The sequence below is a fragment of the Moschus berezovskii genome, chromosome 5 (assembly GCF_049115385.1).
Source record: "Moschus berezovskii isolate FMDL1 chromosome 5, NW_MosBer_1.0, whole genome shotgun sequence".
In the NCBI taxonomy this organism is placed as follows: Eukaryota; Metazoa; Chordata; class Mammalia; order Artiodactyla; family Moschidae; genus Moschus; species Moschus berezovskii.
In genome coordinates, this window is record NC_142464.1 from 43760227 (window position 1) to 43784161 (window position 23935).

Here is a 23935-nt window from a genome sequence, read left to right on the forward strand (position 1 = left end):
GTGCTCTGGAGGTCAGTTCTTAGTCTTCTTCCCTTCTCTATCTAGATTCACTCTCTAGGTGATCACTTCCAATTACTTGGTTTTTAAATACCATCTATATACAAATAATTTCCAAACTTGTTTTTGCAGTTCAACCCTCTCAACTCTTAACTCCTGTATCTAACTGCTTCCGTGACATCTCCACTTGTCTATCTTATGTGCATCTCAATTTTAGCATGTCTAGAGCTATAAACTCCTGATTTACCCACCAGAAATATGTACCTCTTCCTCCTGTCTGTGGCATCAGCAAATCCTGTTGACTCCACATTCAAAGAATGTCCAGAATCTGGTCTTTTCTCAATGTCTCCCTGATCCAGTCCACAAACTTCTCAGTTACTACCTAGCTGGTCTCCTTTAACCACTCTGACCAGTCTTTTCTTGATGTAACAGTAAGGATCCTTTTAAAATGAAAGACCTGTTTCTTCCCTGTTCAACACTTTATCAAAGTTTTTTCCCCCTCAAGGGGAAAACCAAAGACTCAAAAATGCCCACAGATCTCCATGATCTGAACCCTCTGCTGCTTCAGTGACGTCACCTCCTGCTACTTCTCTTCTCACTCGTTTGTCTTCAGCCAGAGTGGCCTCCTTGCTGTTCCTCAGACTTGCAAATCATGCTTCCACCTCAGGATCTTGGCACCGCTCTGCATCTGAAATGCTCCTCCCCAGACATTCTTCTGAGACTTTCCTTTATTTCTCTGTGTCTGTGGTCAAGACTGCCAGTGGCCTCCCAAGATCTCGTCTCCTTCTCTTTCTTGGCTGGGTACATGGATGCACAGCTGTTAGACCACTTTCCCTAACTTCCCTGGCAGCTGCGTGTCACCATGAGACTAAATTTTGGCCAATGAAAGTAAGCTGTGGGATTTCTCTTTAAGGCGGGGGGAGGGGGACTTACCCTCCCTTCACTCTCCCTTCACTTTTTCTCTGTCCCACAGTGTTTACAACACAAACCAAAGTTTCTTCCCTCATGGAACTTACATCTGCTTGGGGGAAAAGACAAAAAATTAACAAAAGTAGATACACAATGTGTTTGATGGTACTGGTTGCAGTGGAAATAAGTAGAGCTTATTTCAAGTCACTCAGTCGTGTCTGACTCTTTGTGACCCCATGGACTGCAGCACACCAGGCTTCCCTGTCCATCACCAACTCCTGGAGCTTACTCAAACTCATGTCCATCGAGTTGGTGATGCCATCCAACCATCTCATCCTCTGTCGTCCCCTTCTTTTCCTGCCTTCAATCTTTCCCAGCATCAGGGTCTTTTCAGATGAGTCAGTTCTTCACATCAGGTGGCCAAAGTATTGGAGTTTCAGACTTAGCATCAGTCCTTCCAGTGAATATTCAGGACTGATTTAGTAGGGTCATGTTAATAGGGAGTGGGGTATTTTGCTGTTTATTCTGTACTGTCAGAGATAGCTCCACTGATAAGGCAGAATTTGAGGAAAATCTTACATCAGTTTGGATTAGGTGGTCTTTTTCATTGTTGTTTTTTTTTTTTTACATAAAAGACCCTGATGCTGGGAAAGGTTGAAAGCAGGAAGAGAAGGGGACAACAGAGGATGAGATGGTTGGATGGCATCACCAACTCAATGGACATAAGTTTGAGCAAGCTCTGGGAGTTGGTGATGAACAGGGAAGCCTGGTGTGCTGCAGTCCATGGAGTCACAAAGATATGACTGAGTGACTGAACTGACTGACTGAAAGAATCTGCCTGCAATGCGGGAGACCTGGGTTCGATCCCTGGGTTGGGAAGATCTCCTGGAGGAGGGCATGGCAACCCACTCCAGTATTCTTGCCTGGAGAATCCCCATGAACAGAGGAGCCTGACAGGTTACAAACCATGGGGTCTCAAAGAGCTGGACACGACAGAGTGACTAAGCACACAATCCCCAAACAACATTGACTTTAACAAGATAGAAATATATTTCAGGACTTCCCTGGCATTCTAGTAGTTAAGACTCTGCATTCCCAATACAGGGAGCTTGGGTTCAATCCCTGGTGAGGGAACTAAGATCCTGCATGCCACACAGCACAGCCAAAAAAAAAAAAAACAGCCATAAAAATATATTTCCTTCAAATGAACAAAATCTGTAAGTCAGGCTAGGAGGCGTAATGAGGCTGTCGGAGGTCACTGCAGAGCCCAGACCCTTTAGCTTACAGCTCCTCAAAGCTGCATTGCAGGGCTCCCTGCCTAGGTGTTGCCATCTGCTTTCCCACCAGGCCACAGAAGGCGTGTTGCCGCCCTGCACTTCCATTAATCATTTAGTTTGCCCTGAATATGACAGTTCATTTCTTTATTTCTCACCTTCACTTTGGTCAGGAGAAGGGGATTTTAATAGTCAAGTTTCTAATTCTCTATACAATCCTGGACAAATCATTTCAGTTCTGTGAGCCCCTGGACATCATTTCTGGGATGATGGGATTAGAACAGACCTCTCATCAGCTTTAAAACTAAGTGATTCTAAAATAATCGTTTAATTTCTGACTATTCCACCTAATTTTTCTTGCATGAACATGAACCTTGTGTGACCAGCCATAATCAAGCAATTCAGTTATTTAATGTTTATTTTTCCATTTTAACACTTACTTTCAAAACCTTGAAGAGAAATTGTTTACTTCACGATAATTTTTTAAATTCTGAATCAGCTTACATTATTCTAAGGATTTTTTAAAAATTTACCTGCCCAGGATCTATTTGGAGATGGGAATGGGAAATGAGGTGGTAGGATGAATTTTGGCAAGTGTACTACTTTTTTAGAATCTCCAAAGAATGTTCTGATATGCACCCACCCCTGGGTAAGAAGCACTGCTTCCTGGCGTTCCATCTAGTGTCAGTAGCATCCTTCTGGATCCCTGAGCATCCAGAGAACATTTTGTTTTAAGGCCCCATCTTCCTGTGTAATCCTGTCCTCTAAGTTCACAAGAACTTGAGGCCAAAGGATCTCATTTAGGGTTGGATGGTAAACATTCCCATTGATGATCATTGATTTTGATTAGAGATAAATGATCAAATTTTTCAAAGCAGATTTTTATATTACTAATAGAATGAGAATTTGTAGAAATCTTACATTTAAATTCCTACTCAGTTTACACACCTGAATTTTTTCCCGACGAAGACCTAGTCAGAAACTTGAACAAATGACTTTGTAATAGCAATTGGAACTGTATTGATACTAGTGAGAGGCCTCACCTTACTGCCATGCACAGATTTCTCTATGAGCAGCTCCTAAAAGATGAGACTTACTTGAGCCTAAGTCCCAGGCCAGATGTTTCTACTACGGGGCTGCTTAGTCCAGGTAAATGCAGTTTCCCGCCCCGGTGTTGCATTAATAATCCTCATGCTCTGTAAATTTAGATTCTACCCATTTCTTTACCATGGCTATTTTTTCAACGGACTTAATTTTGAAACTGAATATAGATGGCACTTTTAAAATAAGAATAATGCTTACACAGTGGAATTAATCTGATTTATGGTATCAATATTTGTGAAAGAAAGGTAGATACTATCAGTTCATTCTGTTATTCATTTATTCATTATAGGAATATTTAACAGTCTTCTACTATTTACCAAGTGCAACTCTAGGATGCAAGGCAACAGCAATTAACAAAACAGACAGAAAATTCCTCTGTGATAGCCTGTAGCTTTTGCAAAGGAGAGAGGAGGTGTGAGAAGAGTAAACCAAGTCCTAAGAGGTTTGTTACTTACTTGAGCCACACTGTGAAACCGTAGTTAATCTGATCTATTACATTTCAAGATGAACTTTTTATATTTTGAATTTTTTGTTTTTTCACACTTTTTTGTTTTTTCTAACCAACTTAGTTAAGATGATTTTATACCAAGTATGGATTCAGTCTAAAATTTAGATCAAGATGAGATTTTAATTAGTTATACTTTTACCATTGACCCATTTTTACCAAAAAAAAGAGAAAAAAAAAGATATGTGCAGGAAGCTACCTTGCAAATTTTCCTAAAGCATGTTAATAACTTACTTAAAACAAAAACCTGGAACATTAATCAGCTTGCACTCTCAATTCAGTTCAGTCGCTCAGTTCTGTCCAACTCTTTGCGACCCCATGGACTGCAGCACGCCAGGCTTCCCTATCCATCACCAACTCTCGGAGCTTGTTCAAACACATGTTCATAGAGTCAGTGATGCCATCCAACCATCTCATCCTCTGTCATCACATCTTCTCCTGCCTTTGATCTTTCCCAGCATCAGGGTCTTTTCCAATGAGTCAGTTCTTTGCATCAGGTGGCCAGAGTATTGGAGCTTCAGCTTCAGCATCAGTCCTTCCAATGACTATTCAAGACTTATTTCCCTTAGGATTGACTGGTTTGATCTCCTTGTAATCCAAGGGACTCAAAAGTCTTCTCTAGCATCACAATTCAAAAGCATCAGTTCTTAGGTGCTCAGCTTTCTTTATGGTCCAGTTCTCACATCCATACATGACTACTGGAAAAAACATAACTTTGACTAAATAGACCTTTCTCAGCAAAGTAATGACATGGTCTGACAAAATGTGGTCCACTGGAGAAGGGAATGGCAAACCACTTCAGTATTCTTGCCTTGAGAACCCCATGAACAGTATGAAAAGGCTTGTACTGTAGCTGGCTCATAAAAAGATTGATCAAATTATTTATCAGGAGAATTGATAGCTGCTGTTTAATAAATAAGTCTCGCTTCTGAAAAGCAAAATTTAAATCATTTTTGAGCAAAATCAAAGGCTCTTTAAATTTTATTTCATTTTTTTCTAATTTAGAGAGTTTTAAAAAATGTTTAAGCTAAAAATGCCTTTTATAGAAAAAAATTAGAGCAAAGCATCTGTTTCCTGGTACTTATTTCACTGTTTCTTCTTCTGAAGGTGCTAAGTTTAATGAACATGAAGAAAAGGCAAGAGGCTTTGTCCTCTTTCAACAAATGACAAGTGCAGGACAGAAAAGGTCAAGGATATTGAGAAGGTCCAGTGAACTTTATTTAGAAAGTCTAAATGTTAAATATTAACTTTTCTGCTTTCATCCTGCTATCACAGTTTTCCTTCATCACTGAGCTTTGAGTGTAATTTTCTGCCCTGTTCTAATCTCCTCTTGAAGTACCTGATGATGGAAAGAATAGACTTTTACCATTTCAAAATGCAAGAACGGCACTTGACCAGTGCTTAGAGTGACTCCTAAGGCCAAAACATTAAAGTTCAATAGACTTGAACTTTTAAAAATTATATATTAATAATACAGTTTCATAATAGTGTGCCAAATTGTTATAAATTTTTCTACAGTTGATTCACATCCCCATCCCTTTTCTAAGAAGAAGCATAATAATCAGGAAATGTTCACTTATAAAAGGAAAGGGGGCTACAAGTTTCAGAGAGATTGGTGGTCCCCGTCCACTAAACTGAGTCCCTCCTGTTTCTGAAGCCACCTGCTATCACTCCCTGCAGAGCAGAGGGCTCCTACACCTGCTCATGGCACAGAGGGCACTGTTGTGCCCTCACAGTGACAGATTTCATATGGATAAATATCAAGACGAATGTTATTTTTTCATGTCTTTTCTTTTTAGTCACATCAGTGTTTCAGGGTAAATCAGACTGTGGCATCACAGACAGGTTTTTCAGGTGCTGGATTCTTTGTTCAGCTTTTTAAAATTAGACCATGTTAAAACCTTTGTAGTACTGATTATGGCAGAATTTGGTTTTAGACCTTTGAAATTTATTCATGTATGTTTTATTTTTTATTTGTTTTTAATTTTGTTGTTCAGTTCAGCTCAGTCGCTCAGTCGTGTCCGACTCTCCGCGACCCCATGAATAACAGCACGCCAGGCCTCCCTGTCCATCACCAACTCCCGGAGGTCACTCAGACTCATGTCCACAGAGTCGGTGATGCCATCCAGCCATCTCATTCTCAGTCGTCCCCTTCTCCTCCCGCCCCCAACCTTTCTCAGCATCAGAGTCTTTTCCAGTGAGTCAACTCGTCGCATGAGGTGGCCAAAGTATTGCAGTTTCAGCTACAGTACAGTTTATTTACAGCATTGTGTTAGTTTCAGGTATACAGCAAAATGATTCAGGTATATAGATATGCAAATACTCATTTTCAGTTTCTTTTGCCTTATAGGTTATTACAAAATATTGAGTAGAGTTCCCTGTGCTATACAGTAGGTCCTTGTTATCTATTTTATATGTAGTAGTGTGTATATATTAATCCATAAGTTTGTTTCATGTATATTTTAGATATAGTATACCTAAATAACTCCAGTATTACTGGAGATATAGATATATGCTTGTGTTAAGTCTCTTCAGTCATGTCTGACTCTGCGACCCTATGGACTGTAGCTTACCAGACTTCTCTGTCCATGGGAATTCTCCAGGCAAGAATACTACTGGAGTGGGTTGCCATGCCTTCCTCCAGGCGATCTTCCTGACACAGGGATCAAACTCATGTCCTCGTGTCTCCTGTGGTTCATGCGTTGCAGGTGGATTCTTCACCACTGAGCCACCGGGGAAGCCTATACGTATGTGTGTATACATACACACACATTTACACACATTTTTATTTGCTAACTCACACTTATATATCATAGCACATTGTATTATCTATCATAACAAAACTTTTTCACAGTCCCATTAAACCTTTGTAGATATTTTAATGACTAAATATTCTTTCATCATATAAATGGGCCGTAATTACCTATTATAGTAATTTGTCTATTTAGAATGATTTTATTTGGAGCATATTATAAATAAAAATATGATGAATACATTTTCCAAATAGTTTCCTCATATCTGAATTCTTTCCTCTAAGATCATATTGCTAGAATAGTCCAATGGGTGCCACAGAGATAAATTTAAAGAAAGCTTTAATTACTAATGCCCCTAAAAAAAGAGGAAAATGGGTTGTATTATGGGATATAATGTGACTTTTATCCAAAAATACCTTTTTTTTCTTGTAATTTAGCATTTAACTTATGACCAAATATACAGAGTAGTGGTAAACACAGGCCCTGAGGCCTGGCTGTCTGGGTTATAACTGTGTCACTGCCACTTCCTCACTGGACAGACAATTCAAAGTATGCCTCAGTTTCCTCAGCTGTGAAATGGTAATAATAATAGTCCCTGCCTCTTTGGGTTGTTGTAAGAATTAAATGGGTTAATTTATGTAAATCTCTTGGAACCATGCTAGCACAGTGTCACTAAATATTTATAACAGTAGCAGCAGTAGCATCTAAGGATATTTCATAATTTTACATTTTTGAAGGTTTTTCTTCTGTTTCTGTTTCCCTGGCATCTCAAATACTAACATATTTTAAGTTGCTTCTTAGTTAGATTCTTTCATACCTGCAAGCACATGCACAGAATGCATCTTCCTAAAGATTCCTAGAATTGTTAGTGTTTGAGTTGTACACATAAATCACACGGCGTATACCTAGATCCTTATCTCCAACAGCCAGTGGCAGAATTCTTAGCAAAATATTTTTCATAGATGGTTGGAGGGCTTTAATAGTTTTCACCTTCAAGTACGAAAGTTATCACAAAGATCACGAAAATAAAGGAGCAGAAGTGGTATGAATTCCTGTATATCTTCAATGGAAAAAGAAAGCTGTCTACCCCCGTCAGTATCCCAAACCCTTGGCCATTTTTCTACTTCAGTCACGAGCTCTGAAACTGCAGGTGGGTCTCTTCAGAGGCATTCACTCTATTTATTACAGTAAGACATTTATTTTTATTGCAGTAAATCTGTGCCCCACAGGGCTTACCTGAACCTCATGGAAAGTGAAAGTAAAGGTCACTCAGTCATGTCTGACTCTTTGCAATGCCATGGATGATACAGTCCATGGAATTCTCCAGGCCAGAATACTGGAGTAGGTAGCCTTTCCCTTCTCCAGGGCATCTTCCCAACCCAGGGATCAAAGCCAGGTCTCCCACATTGCAGACAGATTCTTTACCAGCTGAGCCACAAGGGAAGTCCAGAACCTCATGGAGTCACTAGCAATTCTTGTGTAGATAAGGCAGGCACGTTTGGCCTTCTTGACCCATTCCTGCTGAGCTCAGAGCTGATCTTGGCCTGTTATATGTTAACATGCCAATGACAGAAAGGGAGGACATAACCAGAGAAAAGCTTAGAGAAATGGCGTCCATACAGATTTCTTCTCCCTGTTCCCTCTGAAGCAGGGTTCCTCAAAGTCAGCTGTACTGATGGTTTGGAGCAGATAACTTTTTCATGGCAGGCTGTCTTGTACACTGTAGAATGTTTAGTCACATCTCTGGCCTCTACTCACTAGTTTGCCATGTCACACACCCTCACCCCTGTCACGTAGTTGCTGGTATCTGAATCCTAGTACTGCATTATGGAGTCTACTTTAATGTGAACTAGTAGGATGGAATAAGCTGTATATTACCATTTTGTACCTTAGAATATTTTTTTTACATAAATTGTTGAATCAAATTTAGAACCCAAATTTTCACTGAACCTAAAATGTCATGTCCTTATTTTATTTTATTTTTTTTTAAGTAATTAATTTATTTTTTATTGGAGGCAAATTATTTTACAATATTATATTGGTTGGTTTTGCCATACATTGACATGAATTCGCCCCGGGTTTACATAGGTTCCCCCTCCTGAACCCCCCTCCCACCTTCCTGTCCTTATTTTAACATCATGAAATACTGCCAAACAACTGCTCTTACATTCACTTCAAGATTGAGAGAAAATACACTGCTTTTTCAGTGTTTTTTAATTGATATTTCATGTTTATTCTTATGAAAAGTCACATGAAAAAGGAGCCCCTGTATGAAAAATATAATCACATATATTTATATTTTTCATATTCTTTTGCTGTTCACCTGAGTATTTCTCTTGGAAGTACATACTATTGGCTAATACAGCTATGAGCTATAGTTAGTTCATAATTTTTTAGAGTTTTTCCTTCAATTTTCATGAATTTATGAATATTCTGCAGAAAAATGCAACTGAAGAGTTGATTAATAATTATCAGATTTGTGCAGATTTTACATAACAACTCTACTAGTAAAGCCTAGCTTTTATTTAGTGTTTATTTTGTGTTAAATGTAACTCTCTGCTAAATCATTTTCATGTAATCCTTATAGTGGTATGAATGTATTAAATATTTATGTTCATAATTGTCCCCGTGTTATTTTTTTAAACATTAAGCCTAATATTTAATTTTTTGGAGTATTGTATTGCACTAATTTCTGTTGTACAACAACATGAATCAGCTATACGTACACATATACTCCCTCCCTCCCTCGCACCCACCCCATCGCACCCCTCTAGGTCATCACATCTCGGAGCTGAACTCCCTGTGCTATACAGCAGGTTCCCACTAGGTATCTATTTTGCTCATGGTAGTGTATGCATATGTCAGTGCTACTCTCTTGTTACTGTTTTTAATTGTCTGTTATCCTATCCTCTTGTTCACTCAGTGTCTTGGGAATATCTTATAGTTGAGTGTTTGTCTGACAATAAGTGTTTATTCATCATCGACTCTGTGGACATGAGTTTGAGTGAACTCCGGGAGTTGGTGATGGACAGGGAGGCCTGGCGTGCTGTGATTCATGGGGTCGCGGAGAGTCAGACACGACTGAGCAACTGAACTGAACTGAATGGGTTCAAAACTTTGCTAGACTTTTTGGTAAAAATGTTGTTGTTTAGTCACTAAGCCATGTCCAACTCTCTTGTGACCCCGTGGACTGCCTGCCAGGCTTCTTTTTCCATGGGATTTCCCAGGAAAGAATACTAGAGTGGGTTGCCATTTCCTTCTCCAGGGCATCTTCCCAACCCAGGGATCAAACCTGTGTCTCCTGCATTGGCAGGAGGATTCTTGACCATTGAGCCATCAAGGAAGCCCGATAAAAATGTTACAAATAATATAAAGAAGAAGAAGGGGAAATCTGGTTGAGACCATGTGACCTAGAAACGCGAGATAACTAAGATTAAGCTATTAGATCACATGTAATGAAGTGTTCATTGGCAAGACTGATGCTAAAGCTGAAACTCCAATACTTTGGCCACCTCATGCGATGAGTTGACTCACTGGAAAAGAGTCTGATGCTGGGAAGGATTGGGGGCGGGAGGAGAAGGCGACGACAGAGAATGAGATGGCTGGATGGCATCACCAACTCAATGGACATGAGTTTGAGTGAACTCCGGGAGTTGGTGATGGACAGGGAGGCCTGGCATGCTGTGATTCATGGGGTCACAAAGAGTCGGTCAAGACTGAGCGACTGAACTGAACTGAACTGAATGACGTGTAGATTGTGTGGTGGTGAATTACAGGAATTCAGAATTTGGAAAGGTTATTTAGACCTGACAGTAGTTAGTGAAGCTCTGTGATCAGTAGATTCTTATCTCAACTTCGTAGGAAGTTAAGATATGGTTTGGCTGGTGATTGGTCAGTGATCAGCAGATGACATTCTAGGTGAAAGGACAAGCAAGAGGCAGTCCTCAAGGTGAGAAAAAGCTTCCAGAGTAATAAATACAGTTGATCCAAGTTTTGGAAACTTTCCTGTGATTCTGACATGATTTTTTACACATTTTTAGGAGAAGAACATTGATTGTATTCTCATTTTTTTTTTTAACTTAAAGTAAGACAATGTGAGAGTATTTCTAGGGTTGGAGAGACCTCAGGTATAAAAAGCCTGTTTGAGTATTATTTGGCATTTGTGTTGTCAATGATTCCAGAGATAGAAGAAAAGTAAAAAGGTGGTGTTTTTCGTATTTATTTCCTTATTTCAAAATTTATTACACCATGCTTTGCCCTGCAAAAGATTACAATGGAAACTTGCGAACTGGTGTGTATTTTGCTTGTTGGTAGTGACTATTTCTGGATAACTTTCCCACACTGGAATTCTTTATTTCACTGGTTCTCAGACTTATTTTCTTCTGCTCCTTTCTAGCTGTTTATTCTCTTCTTCTAGGTTGCTGTCTTATATACTCTCATAATCTCTCATTACATAGAATAGTTATCGTTAGGCCTGGGGAAAATTGGTTTGAGAGTCCAGGAGAGGTGTGTGGATCATATATAGTTTGAAAGTTCCCCTCAAAAATATTGGTATCACCCCTTCACTGTACCCTTTGCTATAAAAGAATTTTTATACACATTTTTATTTCTGTATCTTGGTTGATATTTTTCTGGAGTATGATTAATAGATTATTAATGAATTCAAATAAACTGTCCTCAGTGTCTTAACTGGAAAGTTTTTTAAAATTCCTTTCTCTTTTTTTAATTTTGTGTTTTAGATCCGCAAATCCAGTAGTGAGGGATCTGTTTGGACCCACAGGGTACCGCACCCAGAGCTGTCTGAAGGCGTTCCTCAGGTCAGCCTGCAGCTAAGTCGGAGAAAATCCTGCTGGGATGACACGAGTTCAGCAGAGGATGCTAATGCTACCAAGCTGCTGTCCAGGTTAGCATGTTCCTTTTGTTTACATGTCATGTATTGCCATCTGTGCTAATGTACAGGCCCTCATATGTAGATGTGTTTACATATGTCCACCACCAGGGTCATCAGGAAACTGTTCAAAATTTACCGTAACTTTTGAAAATGTTCTGACTAGTAATTCTTATCACAGAAGCATTCCTGGTTTGTTATCTGGATTTAAACAAATTATTTAGTCAGTCAACCTATGCTAGCCTCACATTAAATATTGGAAGAGTTATTTTTTGGATGCCTTTTCATAGTATGTTCAGTAGCCAATATTATCTGCAGTTAAAGGGAATTTCACAGTTGTTACTAGAACTAACTCTGACTAACACATTTTGAATATTGCCTTTTAAGCATTAGGTTGCATGTTAAACCTAAAATCAAACTTCAATGATATACTTGAGGAAAAAGGCATATAATTTTCTTAAAATAGGTAAAAATGGGGTCTGAATCTTATTTACTCCTAACATATAGAATTTTTCCTTTTAAAAGTTTTTCATCTTTTTTTGTAACTTACAACCTATTTCTATAATTTAAAAAAAATCATTACAGTAAATTTCACTAAAAATAAAATTTAAATCCTTTCTATGTCTTTGAAGTAACAGAATAGATAGTGTGTCAATTTTTATTTCAAAAATGAACTTATGAAGCTGTTTTCATTTGCAGTTGCTTTCTAGAACAAGTTATTATTTAGTTCATAAATTTGAACTGGGGAAAAATAGTGTGTGTGTGTGTGTGTGTTTTGTACACATTCACGGGTTTCTCTAAATTTTTTCTTAGGGAAGTCTCCATTTTTCTCCTTGACAGTTTATTGGTTGCCTCAGTCTTAACCACAAAGTGTGGCAGTGTGTGTTAAGCATATTGTATGCCCTTATTCTCTAAATATAATATTCATTTTGGTTTACCAACTTTTTTCCAAGGAATTGTCAAGAAGCATTTCATCAGGGCTTTCCATAGTATTGATTTGTTTTTAAGTTGCTCCTACAAAAGGGAGGCAATTCAGCAAAATCTATTTTTGTTAGCCCTACCTGAAAAGCTTGATTGACTTTACAAAGCAGTGAATAAAGTCATTCTATTTGCACTTATTAAAATCATTGCAACATATTTATATATATAACAGTTTGATTTTCAATAAAATTACAGTATCAGTTAACAACAAAGATAACACTAAGAAAGAACCTTTGGTACTGAAATGTCCAGAATGAGGAAGTGTCCTGTGATTTTTCAACAATAAGTTTGATTTCTAGAGCTTTGAGATTTGGTTTTTGGTGAACAGCATGTTCTTGATAACTTGAAATTTTTAGAGTTTAGACCTTGTTCAGTAATTTTTCCCAGGTTGGCTGACTTTGATCATTTTTCGTTTTAGTTTCAAATCTTAAACATAGCCCCGTTGCTTCTTGAGATGTAACAGAAGTATGAATTTTTATCAGCAAGTGTTCATTATTTTTCTACTCTTCAGATAGTGGCAGTAAAAATAAAAGCTTAAGGAAGTAACACACTTTAAAATGTGATGTTTTGAGAGTTCAGAGAGGAATTCACTGTCATTTATTGCTTATTGACTGACTTCTATCTTGAAAAATTATTTATGTGAATACCATTTTTCTGTATTTCTGTAATTGTCTAAAATTGGCTTTGAGGATGTTCAGTTCAGTCGCTCAGTCATGTCCAACTGTTTGCAACCCCATGGACTGCAGCATGCCAGGCCTGCCTGTCCATTACCAATTCCCGGAGTTTACTCAAACTCATGTCCATTGAGTCGGTGATGCCATCCAACCATCTCATCCTGTGTCGAACCCTTCTCCTCCTGCCTTCAATCTTTCCCAGCATCAGGGTCTTTTCAAATGAGTCAGTTCTTCGCATCAGGTGGCCAAAGGATTGGAGCTTCAACTTCAGCATCAGTCCTTCCAATGAATATTCAGGACTGATTTCCTTTAGGATGGACTGGTTGGATCTCCTTGCAGTCCAAGGAACTCTCAAGAGTCTTCTACAACACCACAGTTCAAATCATATAAAAAACAATCATTTTTCTAGTCTTCATAGAATCTTTCTGTCATAATTAGAATGGCATGGGAAAAGCTTAGGAATAAACTTTCTCTTGATTTTTAGAACTCAGTGGAGCTGTTTTATACCAAATTCCCAGGCAAAGACAGAGGTGCTTAGTGATAGGTTCACTTTATTCAGGAAAGACATTTAGCTAGTCCATTTGTATCATCTAAAACTGACAGCAGCAATTCCTAAAATATTGTCAAGAATTTTTTTTTTTTGTAATCCAGATGCTTGCATTACCAAAATTCACAGTAGTCTGAAAGGCATAACCTCTATTCTGACGTGCCAACTTTGAAAGAATAAATGTCATCATTCTCTACGTTGTAAGTACAGTGCCTAAGTTTGGCAGGTCAGAGGCACACACAGAAATGAGGATGTTGTTGGACAGGTGCATCCCTTAAGCAAGGCTGGAACATTCCAGTTCTTCTCACAACTTTGTAGTAATCTTGTTTTGCTCCATTTAGAAATATCAAGGACAGTATTTGTTTTGTCATTTACACAAGAACTAAACTGTAAGTATTAACTTGTATGTTAGTAAACAGACAGTTTAAAAATTCTCCTGGAAGAGAAAGTCACACATCCATCCTAAAAACAGAAAGGAAAAATACATAGTATATGTAAAGTTTAAGATGTTAAAATGATTTAACATTTCAGGGATAGCTATATTATTATCTGTTTCAACACGTGACATAGATAAATGATCATTTTTCATGTTTCTAACACTGTACTATATTATTTTCAGAATTTAATTTTAGAACTTAGGATTAATATTTTTAGTCTTTTAGATGTTTAACAATATTTATTATAATGTTTTATTTGGAAAGTTATGCATTTCCTTGAATGTGTGATTTTTCTTAAAGGCCAAAGTACGATTCCCATTATATGAGATGGCCAGAAAAGGCAAATTTATAGAAACAGAGGTAGATTTATGATTGTCTAGGGGTTGGGAGTCAGGAGGGGACTGTGAATGTATAGGAGATTAGCTATACATGCCTATAGGGGTGTTATTTAAAGCAGTGAAAATGTTCTGAAACTCTTTTATGGTGATAGCTACCCATTTGGTAAAATTACTAAAAATCATTGAACTGTGTACTTGAAAAGGTAGATTTTATTATATGTAAAATACACCTCGGTAACATTGTTTTGGGGAGAAGGCAATGGCACCCAACTCCAGTACTCTTGCCTGGAAAATCCCATGGGCAGAGGAGCCTGGTAGGCTGCAGTCCTTGGGGTCGCTAAGAGTCGGACATGACTGAGAGACTTCACTTTCACTTTTCACTTTCATGCATTGGAGAAGGAAATGGCAACCCACTCAAGTGTTCTTGCCTGGAGAATCCCAGGGATGGGGGAGCCTGGTGGGCTGCCGTCTATGGGGTCGCACAGAGTCAGACACGACTGAAGCGACTTAGCAGCAGCAGCAGCAACATTGTTTTGAAAAATACAAATACAAAAAAAAATTGGAGTGAGGAGAAGGGGATGTGTTTTAACAAGAAATGAAACACATGAAAATATGCTCAATATTGCTCATTTTTAGAGAAATACAAATCAAAACTACAATGAGGTATCACTGCACAGTGGTCAGGATGGCCATCATCAAAAAATCTACAAACAGTAAATGCTGAAGAGTCTGTGGAGAAAAGGGAACCCTCTAACACTGTTGGTCAGAATGCAAATTGATACAGCCACTATGGAGAACAGTATGGAGATTCCTTAAAAAACTCGGAATAAAACTGCCATATGATCCAGCAATCCCACTCCTGGGCATGTACCTGATGAAACCAGAATGGAAATGACCTGGCTTTAATTCTGCTTCACTGAAATCCCAGAGGCAATTCTGTCAGCCCAGGAACTCAACAGAAGAATGTGTTTACCTGCCAAAACAAATCTATAAAGACCAGAAGATCTGTTTGCTCCTTCAAATGCACAGATACCAATACATGGCTATACAGATCATGGAGAATCAAGCAAACATGATATCACAAAAGGAAACTAGTAAAGCCCCAATAACCAAACCAAGAAAATGGAAATAGACAAGTTTTCTAAAAAGAATATTTAAAGTTTTGTTTTTAAACCTTATTGAGATGCAAGAGAACATTGATAGACAACTAAATAAAATTAAAAAAAAAACAGTACTTAATAGATCAAGGAGTATTATAGAGAAATAGAAACCATGAAAGGAGTCAAACAGAAATCCTGGAGCTGAATACTATGATGACAGAACCAAAAATTTGATAGAGAGCTTCAACAGTGCAGAATTGTGAAGAATAAAGTATCAGCCAACTTGAAAATAGGTTATTTGGCTTTAGTTGTAGGAACAAAAAAAAAAAAGAATGCAAAAGAGTGACAAAATCATGCAAGACCTAGAGAACACCATTAAACAAGTGAATATACATGACTTAGAAGTTCAAACAGGAGAAAGAGAAAGAAAGAAGAAAACTTATTTTATTTTATTTTTTTATCTGATATGTGATTTATTTATTTATTTTTTTTTTTTTTTTTTAAGCACAAATGCAAAGAAATGAACCTAAAAAAGGATATGGATATCCAGATGAAGCTAAAAGGATCCCAAACAAGGTTACTCTGGGACATGTTATACCAATTGTCAGAAGTCAAAGGCCAAAAGAGACTCTTGAAAGGAGTATGACAGAAAACAACTCACCACATACAAAGTAACCCCATAAGACTATAAGTGGATTTTTTGGCATAATCCTTGTAGGCCGGGAGGGAATGAGATGATGTATTTTTCTTGTGAAAGAAAAATTTGCCAACCCAGAATACTCTGTCTGACAAAACTGTCCTTCAGAAAAAGGGTTAAAATATTCAGTTATAAGATGAGTACGTTCTGGGCATCTAATGCTCTGCATGATGGTAATAGTTAACAGGACTGTATTGTATACTTGAAATTTGCTAAGAGAGTCAATCGTAATTGGTCTCACCAGAAAAACTAAATTGTAGCCGTGACATGATGGATATGTTAATTTGCCTGTCTGCGGTAGTCAGCTTACAATGTATACATATATCAAATCATCACACTTATATACCGTAAAGATATACAATTTTTGTCAATTATACAGAAAACTAGCTGATCTGATCATATGGACCACAGCCCTGTCTAACTCTATGAAACTAAGCCATGCCGTGTGTGGCCACCCAAGACGGACAGGTCATGGTGGAGAGGTCTGACGGAATGTGGTCCACTGGAAAAGGGAAAGGCAAACCACTTCAGTATACTTCCCTTGAGAACCCCATGAACAGTATCAAAAGGCAAAATGATAGGATACTGAATGAGGAATTCCCCAGGTCGGTAGGTGCCCAGTATGCTACTGGAGATCAGTGGAGAAATAACTCCAGAAAGAATGAAGGGATGGAGCCAAAGTGAAACAAATACCCAGTTGTGGATGTGACTGCTGATAGAAGTAAGGTCCGATGCTGTAAAGAGCAATATTGCATAGGAACCTGGAATGTTAGATCCATGAATCAAGGCAAATTGGAAGTGGTCAAACAGGAGATGACAAGAGTGAACGTCGACATTCTAGGAATCAGTGAACTAAAATGGACTGGAATGTGTGAATTTAACTCAGATGACCATTATATCTACTACTGTGGGCAGGAATCCCTTAGAAGAAATGGAGTAGCCATCATGGTCAACAAAAGAGTCTGAAATGAAGTACATGGATGCAATCTCAAAAATGACAGAATGATCTCTGTTCGTTTCCAAGGAAAAACATTCAATATTCCAGTAATCCAGGTCTATGCCCAAACCAGTAACGCTGAAGAAGCCGAAGTTGAACGGTTCTATGTAGACCTAAAAGACCTCTTAGAACTAACACGCAAAAGAGATGTCCTTTTCATTATAGGGGACTGGAATGCAAAAGTAGAAAGTCAAGAAATACCTGGAGTAACAGGCAAATTTGGCCTTGGAGCATGGAATGAAGCAGGGCAAAGGCTAATAGAGTTTTGCCAAGAAAACGCACTGGTCATAGCAAACACCCTCTTCCAACAACACAAGAGAAGACTCTACACATGGACATCACCAGATGGTCAACACCAAAATCAGACTGATTATATTCTTTGCAGCCAAAGATGGAGAAGCTCTATACAGTCAGCAAAAACAAGACCAGGAGCTGACTGTGGCTCAGATCATGAACTCCTTATTGCCAAATTCAACTGAAATTGAAGAAAGTAGGGAAAACCACTAGACCTTTCAGATATGACCTAAATCAAATCCCTTATGATTATACAGTGGAAGTGAGAAATAGATTTAAGGGACTAGATCTGATAGATAGAGTGCCTGATGAACTCTGGACGGAGGTTCGTGACATTGTACAGGAGACAGGGACCAAGACCATCCCCATGGGAAAGAAATGCAAAAAAGCAAAATGGCTGTCTGAGGAGGCCTTAGAAATAGCTGTGAAAAGAAGAGAAGCAAAAAGCAAAGGAGAAAAGGAAAGATATAGGCATCTGAATGCAGAGTTCCAAAGAATAGCAAGGAGAGATAAGAAAGCCTTCCTCAGCAATCAATGCAAAGAAATAGAGGAAAGCAACAGAATAGGAAAAACAAGAGATCTTTTCAAGAAAATTAAAGATATCAAGGGAACATTTAATGCAAAGATGGGCTCGATAAAGGACAGAAACGGTATGGACCTAACAGAAGCAGAAGATATTAAGAAGAGGTGGCAAGAATACACAGAAGAACTGTACAAAGAAGATCTTCATGATGAAGATAATCACGATGGTGTGATCACTCACCTGGAGCCAGACATCTTGGAATGTGAAGTCAAGTGGGCCTTAGAGAGCATCACTACAAACAAAGCTACTGGAGGTGATGGAATTCCAGTTGAGCTATTTCAAATCCTGAAAGATGATGCTGTGAAAGTGCTGCACGCAATATGCCAGCAAATTTGGAAAACTCAGCAGTGGCCACAGGACTGGAAAAGGTCAGTCTTCATTCCAATCCCAAAGAAAGGCAATGCCAAAGAATGCTCAAACTACCGCACAATTGCACTCATCTCACATGCTAGTAAAGCCATGCTTAAAATTCTCCAAGCCAGGCTTCAGCAATATGTGAACCGTGAAATTCCAGATGTTCAAGCAGGTTTTAGAAAAGGCAGAGGCACCAGAGATCAAATTGCCAACATCTGCTGCATCATGGAGAAAGCAAGAGAGTTCCAGAAAAACATCTATTTCTGCTTCATTGACTATGCCAAGGCCTTTGACTGTGTGGATCACAATAAACTGTGGAACATTCTGAAAGAGATGGCAATACCAGACCACCTGACCTGCCTCTTGAGAAACCTGTATGCAGGTCAGGAAGCAACAGTCGGATCTGTACATGGAACAACAGACTGGTTCCAAATAGGAAAAGGAGTACGTCAAGGTTGTATATTGTCACCCTGCTTATTTAACTTCTATGCAGAGTACATCATGAGGAACGCTGGGCTGGAAGAAGCACAAGCTGGAATCAAGATTGCTGGGAGAAATATCAACAACCTCAGATATGCAGATGACACCACCCTTATGGCAGAAAGTGAAGAGGAACTCAAAGGCCTCTTGATGAAAGTGAAAGAGGAGAGTGAAAAGTTTGGCTTGAAGCTCAACATTCAGAAAACAAAGATCATGGCATCTGGTCCCATCACTTCATGGGAAATAGATGGGGAAACAGTGGAAACAGTGTCAGACTTCATTTTTTGGGCTCCAAAATCACTGCAGATGCTGATTGCAGCCATGAAATTAAAAGACGCTTACTCCTTGGAAGGAAAGTTATGACCAACCTAGATAGCATATTAAAAAGCAGAGACATTACTTTGACAACAAAGGTCCATCTAGTCAAGGCTATGGTTTTTCCCGTGGTCATGTATGGATGTGAGAGTTGGACTGTGAAGAAAGCTGATCGCGGAAGAATTGATGCTTTTGAACTGTGGTGTTGGAGAAAACTCTTGAGAATCCCTTGGACTGCTAGGAGATCCAACCAGTCCATTCTAAAGGAGATCAATCCTGGGTGTTCATTGGAAGGACTGATGCTACAGCTGAAACTCCAATACTTTGCCCACCTCATGCAACGAGTTGACTCACTGGAAAATAGTCTGATGCTGGGAGGGATTTGGGGCGGGAGGAGACGGGGATGACAGAGAATGAGATGGCTAGATGGCATCACCGACTCGATGGACATGAGTTTGGGTGAACTCCGGGAGTTGGTGAATGACAGGGAGGCCTGGCGTGCTGTGATTCATGGGGTCGCAAAGAGTCAGACGCGACTGAGCGACTGAACTGAACTGAATGTTAGAAAAAATTACATAGCGTGCATGTAATATTTTGGTCTACATTACAGTTTTGTTAGGTGACCCTGTAAAAATATTTCAGATCTGAAAAGTAACCTTGGATGAAGAAACCATGATTCTGAAAAGGTTGTTCATTTAACAGATATTTATTGAATTAGGTGAGTTATTGAAGATCACCTAGTTAGTTGATGGGCTGAGATTAATGTATGTCTTCTGATTGTTTTGCAGTTATTTCCCACCTATCTTCTACCTTGATTTACTTCACCTTTCATGTCTTTATACTTCTCTCTTCAACCTGATTGTGGCTTTCTGAATTAGAGGGACTGAGTCTTATTAGTTTTGTGGGTTCTTTTTTTGCATTCGTGAGAGTACCTACTAGTCATACACTTAGCCGATCCTGCCATAGTCATTATTCTTGTAATATTATTACAGGTGCTCAATTTGAATTTAAATTCTACTATCTTTATCTTGATTGACTTCAACTTCTCTGAGATTGAGGTCTGATACTAAAATGGTGCAATTTTATGTGTCCCTTCTGTTTCTTGTGGTCCTTGGAAAGTGTTCCTTGGGAAAAGTTCCCAAGGGCACCCTGTACTGCCCACTCTTGAAGATGCCACAGAATTCCAGACAGTTGTACTCTCTCATCATCCTCACTAACTCTCTGTGCCGTCTTCCCATGGGTTGGGTCTCTGGCCCTGATATGCATTTCTGTCAGTGATGTGCTGCTTATCTAAGTAGGGGAAGCTCGTTGTTTTATGAGGCTCACTACCTCTGTGTGCAGCTCTCCGCCCCTGTGACAGAAATTGCGCCTTGTTCTGTTTGCTAAGTGATTCTTCACATTTTAGTCACATTGCAATAGTAGATCTCATAAGATTCAGACGTCTAATGATTAATAATGAATCGGTATTCAATAATATTTGCTGTACCCATTGTCCTTCAAGATAGCTAATCTATTAATTCTGGCAGTTAGCTATGACTTTCTTCATTTCTGAAGTCCAGCCAGCCCCAGAAAGCAGTCATAATTATCCTGTGTTTGTACTTCATAAAGTGCACTCCAGTTACTTCCTGAACGTCTATCTGTTCCCTGGAATGTTTCACTCTCTGCTACTTGGAAAAAATGTTTCAAAATTTTTAACTGACAAGTAAGGCTGAAATAAAATTAGGATTCTTGGCTACAAGATTCATAACCATATCATGTACAGTGTAATTTGAAAAACTACCAAATATAAATGTGCTGCTGACTCTGCAAGGTTTCCTGCGATAAGTCCCATATGAGGAAAGGAAAGTCTAAAAACCACTGTGAAAAGCATAGTGGTAAGCCTAACCACACAGTGCACTTACAGAGTTACTATTTTCTGAAGTATTCAAACTCCCTGGCCTTCGTAACAAAGATTTATAGAAAAGTAGGTTTGAAATGTCCTCAAGGTCCCAGACTGTATTAGAAAAAAAATACCTAACTCTATTTCTAAAGATAGTTTCCTAATCTATTCTTCACCGCCACTAGCTCCCAAGATAAATATTCCAGGGTCATTTTAGATAAACTCTCTCATATACATGGAATAACTATTAAACATATTTCTAGTATTTTTAATCTCCTTTTTTCTTATAATTTAAAATGAAAGTCTCTAATATTGCTCTAGTTATTTTGATGATTAAAAAAAGCAATTTATCCATTCACCAAAGTCTGCCACTCAATACAGTTGCTCTATTCAAATTTTTGCATTTCACTAGAATGCAAATTTCAATTGAATTTTTTTTTTTACTAAACTCTATTTGTAGTATGAGTGTTTGGTGAAAGGGAAGGTAAGTAATGGTAAAGAAATTTGTTATGATGTTTGCAGATCATTCCCAGTAGCATGTAAATCACCAGAGTATATCAGGACTGCTGTGGTCTTAGTTGAAATTATTTTAGTAATTCAAAGTCAACAAACTCTTAGTGGGCACATTCTTTGTACTGCCCATTTTGCACTGGGCCTTGAGAAGTCAAAGAGAACTAGGGAACAGTCTCTAACCTTCAGGGATCTCCTAGTCCATTAAGTGAGGCAAACTTATATGTGGTTAACAATGGTATGAAATGCAGAAGGTTTAAAACTGACATAATAAATACGTTATAAAAGCAAAGAGGACTTCTCATTATATAAATGTCAAGTTATTCAAGGCCTTTAGAAATCCAGCTCATCCTATCTTCTTGACTTTCTCTTTAATAGTTCTTTATTCTACTAAACCCAGGTTACATTGCAACCACATTATTCATATATCCCAGTGGTTCCACACATTTGTATCTTTCTTAATGTGTTCTCTTTATCTGGAGTGTCCTTATTCCACTTTGTCAGTGGTCAATTTTCATCTCTAGAAAGCTCCCATTAATTCTTGCCACTTCGTATAAGTAGAATCACAGAATACATGCCCTTTTTGGATCTACCTTCTTTCACTTATCATGTGCTTTAGAGATTCATTCATATGAATGAAATATCAGTATGTCACTCCTTTTATAACTTGAATGATATCCCATTGTATTAATATGCATACACATTTTTAATTCATCAGTTGATGGAGATTTGGGTTACTTTTACTTTGGGGCTATTACAAATAATGCTAGTACGAATATTTGTGTGCAAGTCTTTCTCTGGACATATTTTCAGTTCTCTTGAGTACTAGGGATGGAATTTCTAGATCATATCGTAAGTCTGTTTGATTTCTTGAAGAACTGATAAGCTGTTTCTCAAAGTGACTGCTTCATTTTGCATTCCCATCGGCAATGATCGATGTTTCCAGTTTCTTCACATCCTTACCAACATCTGTAATTGTCTTTTTATTGTAATCATTCTGATGGGTGTAGAATGGTCTCGTTGTGGTTTTAATTTGTTTCCCTAATGACTAATGATGTTGAGCACCTTTTCATGTGTTTGTTAGCCATTTGTAAATCTTGTTTGAAGAAATGTCCGTTCAAATTCCTTGTCCATTTTTAAAAATTGGGTTATTTGTCATTTTATTGTTGAGTTGGAAGAATTCTTTATATGTTCTGAATACTTACCTTTATCAGATATATGATTTTCAAATATTTTCACATTCTGTGGGTTGTGTTTTCACTTTTTTGATAGTATCATTTGAAGGACAAAAGGTTTTTTTGTTTTTATTGTCCAGTTAATCTGGTTTTTCTTTTGTTGTTTATGATTTTGATGTCCTGTCCAAGAAACCTTTGCCTAATCCAAAAACAAAGATTTACATCTATAATTTCTTCTAAGAGTTTTATAGTTTTGCTCTTATATTTAGGTATTTCATTCCTTTTGAGTTAATTTTTAGATACGGTGTGAGGCACAGGTCTGGTTTCATTATTTCTCATGTGGATATTCATTTGCCCCACCACCATTTGTTGAAAAGATTATTCCTTTCCCATTAAATTGTCTTTTTGGTTTCTTTGTCAAACATCTAAATCTGATGTTAGAATAACAAAAACAAAGCTAAACATAGTAGCTCTTCTCTCACCACATTTGTTTTCTGAAAACATGAACTTCACTTTAGTAGAAAAATAAGCATGGTTTAGATTTATAAAATGTTATAGCACAATCCAAAGATTTTGTCCTCTTTCACACAGCAATTAAGAAAGACTGTTACCTCCTGCCTCCCAGATCTACCAGTGTACCCATAGCTACACTTACACTCTGCCTTCTCTTCTCTCTCAGTGGGTGAACTGAACTTGCACCTCTCTGGGGTCAACACTTGTGCTGGTACTCTGAACCCCGTTCTCTCTCACTCACTCAAGGACTAAGTTAGAATAATCACTTCCTTTCTCTATGACATCAATTTCACCTTTCCAGAGTTTTCCCATCACCATAGAAGCATTTTATAATAGCTCTCAGTATTTTTTAATCCTCCCTAGGAACAATATCCCTCTTCATTTTTAGAGCTCTGGTAAAGGATTATGTGTACTTGCTGCCTCCATAGCCTTTCCTCCCATTTCTTTCTTCAGCCCACGCACCACTGAATTTGTGCTTGTCAAGAATACCAACAATCTCCATCTTGCCAAATCCAAAGGTCAGTCTACTGTTCTCATTTTACTCTTATCTTTAGCAGGATCTGACCAAACTAATGACTGTTTTGAAGCACTGTCTTCACTTTGCTTCTGCATTTCTACACTGTCCTGATTT

At 38.2% G+C, this 23935-nt stretch overlaps 1 protein-coding gene across 7 annotated transcripts in view; it reads left to right on the top strand.

The window, feature by feature from the left end:
* FAM13A (family with sequence similarity 13 member A) overlaps window positions 1–23935 on the top strand; it is a 353167-nt gene that overhangs the window by 210919 nt on the left and 118313 nt on the right. For all 7 annotated transcript variants that reach the window (XM_088836241.1, XM_055434557.2, XM_055434553.2 and 4 more), the window contains one exon: window positions 11282–11445. In XM_088836241.1, the coding sequence (XP_088692367.1) occupies window positions 11282–11445 (164 nt within the window). The remainder of the gene's footprint in view (window positions 1–11281; window positions 11446–23935) is intronic.